At 31.3% G+C, this 8,528-nt stretch overlaps 1 protein-coding gene across 1 annotated transcript; it reads right to left on the bottom strand.

The window, feature by feature from the left end:
* Positions 1-5,132: 5,132 nt before the first annotated feature.
* Positions 5,133-6,883, bottom strand: LOC107871602. Its single transcript, XM_047412065.1, has 3 exons — positions 6,592-6,883; positions 5,469-5,992; positions 5,133-5,405 (listed from the first exon to the last, which is right to left on the bottom strand). Exons 1-3 carry the CDS (start codon positions 6,881-6,883, stop codon positions 5,133-5,135), a joined length of 1,089 nt encoding a protein of 362 aa, XP_047268021.1.
* Between the last annotated feature and the right edge of the window lie 1,645 nt (positions 6,884-8,528).

Raw genomic sequence — 8,528 nt, 5'->3', positions numbered from 1 at the left:
TAATCATGTGTTAGGCAAATTTAGGTTGTTACTATTTGTATAAAATATTAAATTGATTTAGATATTTAATCAAATAATTTATATTTCTTACACTAAAAAATATTATGTAATCTTTTCCTTAGAACAATTTTTTCTTTATTTAATCTTTTCATTTTTCATGCATATTTTCATGTATTTTTGTTTATTTTCAACATCTTTTATACACATATTTTTAGGATAACATATCCAATTTACACATTCTTTATATATAAATTGTTTATATTGTTTTAATACGTATTTTATATTTGTACTTACAGACATCAATTTTTCCTCTTTCTTTTAATAAACTTAAGTCTGTGTGGATTCTGAAGGGTGCCTAATACCTCTCTTTCGAAATAAATTGAACCCTTATCTAGAATTTAAATTGGTTCACAGATTGAAATAAAAATCATACTTGTTAATAAATAAGTAGGTTTCCTATTATTCCTTAAAAATTAGGCAACGACTCTATACATAAATCAATTCTTTTTGAGTTCATAATGTTGTGTTTGTTTTAACCTTAGGTAAAAAGTGGATATGACAATGCATATTGACATTTGTTTGATGTTTAGATTTCATTTAGTTGGTGTAAACAAACTTAGTATCCAAAATTGGAAAGAGTGTGAGTTAAAAAAGACAAACGTTAGTAGTCTTTCCTCGCATGAAGTTATGACATATCTGATGTCCACTATTTAAAGACAACTTTTTTCTTTTAATTATAGTCCTACTTGCGACTTACTATGTGCTTGTCATTAATGCCAATTACTATAAATGTTTTGGTATTTTAGTTTTTACGTAATATATTTCTTATAAGATATTAGTATTACATACCATATGATTGTTCTAGAGGGGTCATTATACAAAGATTGTGCTGCTATGATGATGATTGTTGTTATAGGTAGAATGTTGTTATAGAAAAATAAAATATTACATGATAAATTAATTTTGAAGAAAAGATCGTTATAACGAAGGACCGTTATAGAGAGGTTTCACTGAATCTTAAAATGTACGTTGCTTAATTGTAATAGTGAGCAAGTATCAAAAGTTAAAAGAAAAGAAAACGATGAAGAAAAACCTTACCAAATAAAAGGACAGAAAGGTAACTTTGTGTAGCCATGTAGTACTCAATATATCAAGTGTTACTTGGTTTCTTTTTTGAGCAAGAAGGGTGTTATCCTATCCACTACTTATAGCTGATGAGGGATTTAATAAGACAACTCCTACTAGAAATAAAATAAGGATAACACGTGAATACTGCTAGATTTGTTTTGTCTTGAGTCGAGAGTGTGTCGAAAATAACTTCTTTATCTCATTTCTAATATAGTCGTAGTACGAAATGTGTAAACTCTATCCTCCCTCCCGTATGTTGTAGGATAACACGTGAAAAATGCTAGATTGTTTTCTTTTCTTGAGTCGAGAGTTTATCGAAAATAGCTTCTCTATCTCACTTGTGAATTGTGAGTCGAGAGTCTATCGAAAACAGTCTCTCAATCTCACTTCTGACATGTAGTACAAAATGCATAAACTCTATCCTCCCTCCCTATGTTGTAGGGTAACACATGAAAAATGACATTTTGTTACTCCCTCCATTTAAAAAAGAATGACCTACTTTCCTTTTTAGTTCGTTTAAAAAAGGATGACCGTTTTCTTTTTTGGCAATACTTTAATTCTAACTTTCCACATGGTATGTTTAGAACCATAAGATTAAAGTACATTTTGATACATTTGACACAACTTTAATTTGAGACCAAAAGATTCAAAAGTTTTCTTTATTTTCTTAAACTCCGTATCAAGTCAAAATAGGCCCTTTTTTTTGAAACGGAGGAAGTACTTTTCTAATAATGTAGTCATATTTAATAATATACATACGAGGCTTTCATTTTCTTGTTGTCCCTAAAAAATAGAAGACGACATTTGAATTTTTCTTTTTCATAGTAAATTAGTAATGAGTAGCTTTCTCACACTATCTTTTGATTTATGAATTTTTTTCTTTATATAAGGAAAATCACTAAACACATTTATGTTACATTAAATTCACTAAACTTATACTTTATTGATGAAAAAAAAAACACTCTGTAGTTGGTCTTCTTTCTTTCTAAACAGACGTAATACAAAAATATATTTTTTAACTTGATCGTAAAACACATATATGATCTTCAACTTTGGGTATGCACCAGTAGGAACTCAAACTTATATAAAGTTGAATAAGTATACACATATCTTATGTGGCATAATACACATGCCATTTAGGACAAGAACTGACCACGTAAGACACCACATAAAACTATTTAACTAGCACAACATAGACATAATAGTTCAACAGTTCCAACACTTGATATCAACTTTAATGCCAAAATAATATTAGAAAAGAGAATATCAAATTTAACAACAAGATCAAAAGAAGGTTCGAAAAGAACAATGGGGTTACCCTCTTCTAATAATCTAGAAATTAAATCTTTCGAGTAGGAGTAGAATCAATTTTGAACTTAGAAGCATGATTCACATAGAAATGAAATTAAAGCATAAATCGAACATATAATGCACTTGAATCAAAATAACTCCTAAATTGAAACGAAATTCCAACCTCAAAAGCAAAAATCGATTAAAAAAGACCAAAGATGATATACACATAAAAAAAAAAATCAAAACCAAAGAATTCATACACAGATGATAAAAAATATATATATATTTAAGGAAGATGCGTGTGATAATAGGCAAGAAATATTTTTCCAATAAAGAGAGTTATAGAGAAACATTTAACTTTTCTTGAAAAAGAAAAAAAACACAAATAATGAAGATAAATTATTGACAAGACTTACTTATATCATAATTATCAACACAGTTATTTAGAAGGGATGAAATGTTAAATACTAAAAAATAGGAGATAATTAGATTAATAAATATGTATCAAACAATTAAAAAAAAAGAAATAAAATCATTTTTTTTAAAATTGCTATAACTTGTAATTAATTTCACAGTTCAATAATTATCTAAAAGTTTTGCTATAACTTACAATAAATAATTTAATAAGTATATACAAAATAATTTTTTCTTTTTTTAATGTTTGGACCGATAACCGACCCATTAATCAAATTCAGATCATGTTGACCCGGTTTACGCCGGTTAGACCAGCAAAATAGTAAAGTGGGCCGGTGTTGGACCGTCAATAATTAAATTATTGTTAGGCCCGACACGGACCGACCCAGTAAGCGAGGTGATGGGACCGTACCTGGGCCAAGCCCGGTAAAAAAAATTAGGTCGTTGATCCTGACCGGCATGGTTGACAGGTTTTCTTGGAGGTCATAAAAATCTTTGAAACTGAGTTAGATACCAATCCGGGCAACTATGCAACATTTGGAATGGAAGGGCTACTCTCCTAACTGAAGTATCTCTTGACAAGCGAGTTTTATGAGTTCGGTTATAGGAATTCTTCCAGTTGCGAAAGAATTTATAATTTATGGTGTCTAAATTCGATAGTCATTTTTAAGGGAATCACTGATTCTTGGCTATCTGTGCTTAATTCTAACATCGGGGACTCTATCACCTTAACTTTCCACTGCACTTGGAGTTCATTTTGATTTTGAAGTTTGAGTTGCACATGTTATAGATTGTTATTCACAATTATGGGTTGGGGAATCGTGTATGGACCAACAAATGTTAGTCTTGAACCTCCCCATATATCTACTGTGTTTAATTTGAAGGAGAAATATGATCACTATTTGAACGAAACCCGGAAAATTGTTCCAGGTGGCTGTATTGTCTTTTTTACAAGTTATGAGATGATGACTCACCTAATACATTACTGGATAACAATAGGTGTGTGGAGTTCTCTTTTGAAGGAGAAGCCCATTTTTTTGAGCCAAAAAGGAATCGACCATAATTTCAAGTTACTTTGGATGAATACTTCAATTCTATTCGTCAAAATAATGTGAAGGGAGATGCATTGTTTGCTGTATATAGAGGGAAGTTTGAAGAATTACATTTTTCTAATGAGAATGCTCATTCAGTCATACTTATAGGCATTTCATATCCACCCGTACATGATACTCGAGTTGTCCTTATGAGAGAGTTCAATGCCACTCTTACGGGTGATGATGGGTGGCTGTGGTATAAGCATCAAAGGGTTCAAAGTTCTTAACCAGTCAGCAGGTCTTTGCATTTGCCATAAACATGATTATGGAGCAATTATCTTATTGGAATATCATTTCGACGTTGGAACATTTAGATCTGGACTTTCACACTGGTTCAGGGATTCGATGAACACTTATTGGAGTTTTCAAGAGACAAAAAATAGTTTGAGAACCTTTTTTAGAACCTTCCATTCAGGTAGAAGGTAATGTTAATCTGGGTGCATGGAATTTTTGTTATTTTTTCAAAAAAATCCTATTGTATTTAGCATTAGATTGTTTTGCACTTCTCGCATTAGCAAAGTTTAATGCAAAACTTTGTTTATTTTGTTGGTTATAATGTGCCTTTGTCATTACATGTTACTGTCCCCAAAAAAGGATTAACTTAATGTTTTCAATTCCACACAATTTTTCCTATTCTCCTAATATAATAAAGGGAGAGAGGATAGAAGAAACATAAATTAAAGCATTTTTTAAAAATGAGAACAAACTAGTAGTTCATCCATTATTAACAGTGGCGGACCCAGGATTTTAAGGTTGAGGGTGCTTAAATTTTTTTTTTTTTAATATAATTTGCTAATAATGACATAATATAAATACATAACTATTTAAATGCAACATTAAAAATAAAAGTACAATTAATATTATCATTGCCAAAAAAGGCTTTCAGTCACAAGTTTCATACAAAAAAGACTTCAGGTCATAAGTCTGAATTCAGAAAAGACTTCTAATCATAGGACAACAATTATAACTGTGCTCGATGACTTTTCATATTTTGAAAACGATGAATATAGCATCATTACTTACAGTTGCAAATATCTTACGCTCTACATAGCAAACTAAACAACCATTTAAAAATTCATCACCCATGCTATTGCGTAGTTCATTTTTGATGTAGTTCATGGAAGAGAAAGCTCGTTCCACAGAAGCAATAGCAACGGGAAGAATGAGAGTCAACTTGATGAGCAAATAAACAAGAGGCCATGTCTAATACAATTCTGATTCAACCAATGCTTTAGCAAGATCAGTAATTCCCTTCATATGGAAAAATCTTTTATCAGAAACTCGAACATGTGCTATGAAATTATCAAGCTGACAACTGAGATCTCGAAGTTTGTTACTATCAAACTCATTCGGATAATATTCAGGGAATCTTATTATTTTTTTCTTATCAAAATTACCAAATGACTTAGCGGGATGTAAACAAGCCATACCAAGAAGTAAGTCAGTACTCACAACGTCGAAACGATTATTAAGCTCCTAAAGTAGCAAATCAATAACAACACAAAATCTTTCAACCCTAAAATGATGAGAATATGTAACATCAAGAGCTCTACGTTTTGACTTACCAGGAATGTAGTGAGCATCCATTTTTGGGATCTCTATCGCATATTTATCACAAAAAAAATAGACATCATCTAGTAATGAGCTCCATCCACTATTTTTCATCCTTTGGAACTCTTCCTTTGCAGTATTGAGCAGTTTCAAAGCATTGACAATATCTTGATCTATCTTTTGTAATGAGGAGTTAAAATGATTTGTTATCATTAGAACTTTCAACATCAAGTATAGCATAAAAGCAAAATCAAACCCCTTAATTGTATTCTTAAAAGTTTCATCTGTAAGTCTGTCAAGATAATTTGGGCACTCACGTGCAACAAATTCAAGCACATAAAGAATTGATGAAAATATGTCAATGAAGTTCTCTAATGTCTTATAGTGAGAACCCCAACGAGTGTCACATGGCCGTTGAAGTCCACGTTCCTGATTTAGTCCCCATCCTGTGTGCACTTTACCAGAAATGATCAACTCCTCTAACTTTGCAGCTTGATGTTGTTTGAGCAAATCTACGCGTTTATAAGATGCTCCAACAATATTCAACACATTACTAATTAAAAAAAAAAATCATCCACATCTGAATTCTTCTTCACAAGAGCCACTAGTGTCAACTGCAACTGGTGACCAAAACAATGAGTAGAATAAGCAGATGGAGTATCACGCAAAATTAAAATCTTAAGACCATTTAGTTATCCTTACATGTTACTTGGACCATCATAACCTTGTCCACGGATTTGGGACGGACTTAGTGAGTAATCCAAAAGAAAAGAATAGATTGACTCCTTCAAGGATCGTGCGGATGTATCACTAACATGGACTACACCAACAAATCGCTCTATCACTTCACCTTTTTTGTCAACGTATCATAGAACAAGTACCATTTGCTCCTTATGTGATATGTCTTTTGATTCATCAACTAGTATCCCAAAATAATCATCATCTAGGTCTTCCATGATAACCTTGATTGTTTCTTTTACACAAACATCAACAATATCTTTTTGAATTTTTGGACAACACATCATTTAATTTTTTGGGGCATTTTCTAAAATAATGCTTCCAACATCCTCATTAATGTTTCCATACCATTGTAAAAGCTCAAGAAATATACCTCTATTTGTAGATGATACACTCTCATCATGACCATGAAATGACATTTCCAATCTTAAAAGAAACCTTGCAACATCGATTGAAGCACTCAAGCGACGCCGAGATTCATTTTTTTCTTTCTCGGAATGCTTGTCAAAAAATGTACGAATAGATTGTGATTGATTCATCAGGTCAACCATCATGTTGAAACACTTGTTGTGGATGCTATTAACCTCTCCAATATGAGATCCGAATCTCTCCAAAGCCTTGTTCCAACCCTTTAATCCATTTTGCGTAAAAGCAATATCCGCCATATTTTCATGAACTTCATGCTCATTTTTAAATAAGTAGCAACACAAATAATATGCAACATCTTTTGATACACTGTACTCTAACCACTTGGAATATGGTCCCTTGAACCAACCGGGATGAAATTTACGCATTGTAATTTTCTTCTTCCCAAATTAAGTTTTCGGAAAATTATGATCCTTAGGCTGACAAGGCCCCTTTTGAATATAATATCTTCTAACTTCATTACGTATATTAGCACCATATTCTACTATAGGTGTTCTTTCTGCCGGGTCGACTTTCAAATATGTAAAATCGATATTTAAAGGAGTAGTATCTCTTTTAACTTTCGAAGGTATGGATGAAGCAACGAGTGGAATAGTAGCATTAGAGCTTGGTTGACCACGTTTTGATCTAATGGTAAACTTATCCATTACGATTTATATAAATTTATAAAAATTCCTGCAAAACAAGATCCAATTAATACTACTTTCAAGCAAAAATCATTCATGGTCATATCTATAGAACATTGGTGAAAAAGAAAAATCTAAAATCCTTATTTCATTATTGTGACATTTCGGATATTGTTGAAGTAGCAAAATCTTTCAAAACTAATTGCTAAATGCTAAACAAGATACATGAATTTATTTTTGGTTCGTATGTTTTCTATCTACGCTACTGTCAACTGGATATAAAAAGGTGTCGCTTGTAATTTCCTTCTATCACTTGAAGTTGTGAATTAAAGATTATCTTAAAGATCTAATCATAAAGTGACTATGTATATATTTTGTAGTAATATTGTTTAACTTTTCTCTTAGCAAAGCAACAAATTACATTTATGTGTCAAATTGTCAATTGTTATTTCATCTTTTTGAGAGGAATAACAGATCACCTAAAATTCCCCAAATCAAGTACTCTTTATGCTAACTCAAATATTTTCTATAGAATTAATAATGGATAAGAAATAGATACACATCATATAAAAATTCAAATCCAACATCATATTTTGAATTTTTAACTCTAAAGAAAATTAAAGTACTTGCGTTTTGAGATTAATGAATGAAGATTATGAAAATTGAAAATAAAATTGAAAGAATAAGAAAAAAAGATGGTATTTTGTTTTTAAATTTTGGAAGAGAAAGATGAAAAGTTTTTGCCTTTTGGTGAAGAAGGGTTTTGAGTAAATAAGGAAGAATGATTTACTTTTTATTTAATAAATTAAGAAGTGAAAAAAGAATATAAAAATAAATTAATATTAACATTGCAAAGTCAAACCCAAAATTCTGTGTAATGGCATATGTGTAGTGTACTTTGTACAGCTGTAGGCAACTAAGCTAGCAAGTTGTAAAAAAGTTTATAAAAAAAAACGCTGCTGTAGGGGTTCGAACCCGCGCAACAGGACACAAAAGTTGCGCCTTTTTCCATTGCACCCAGGCAAATGTTTGTTCACTGGGTGCTTTTTTATATATAATACCATTTTTGCTGTGATTCTTATATAATTATACCTAATCTACGTCGAGTTTACTGGGTACCGGAGCACCCCAAAAAAACACATAGGTTCGCCCCTGATTATTAAACACATTGAAAACTAGCATAAGCTATTATATCATTATGCCTTTAATCATATATAGAGTAGGTGCATCTCATTATTTATTAGGAAACAACAACCTC

This window comes from Capsicum annuum, chromosome 5, assembly GCF_002878395.1.
Source record: "Capsicum annuum cultivar UCD-10X-F1 chromosome 5, UCD10Xv1.1, whole genome shotgun sequence".
NCBI lineage: Eukaryota > Viridiplantae > Streptophyta > Magnoliopsida > Solanales > Solanaceae > Capsicum > Capsicum annuum.
Note: the sequence above shows the minus strand (reverse complement) of the source record. Positions and strands in the feature narration are given on the sequence as shown.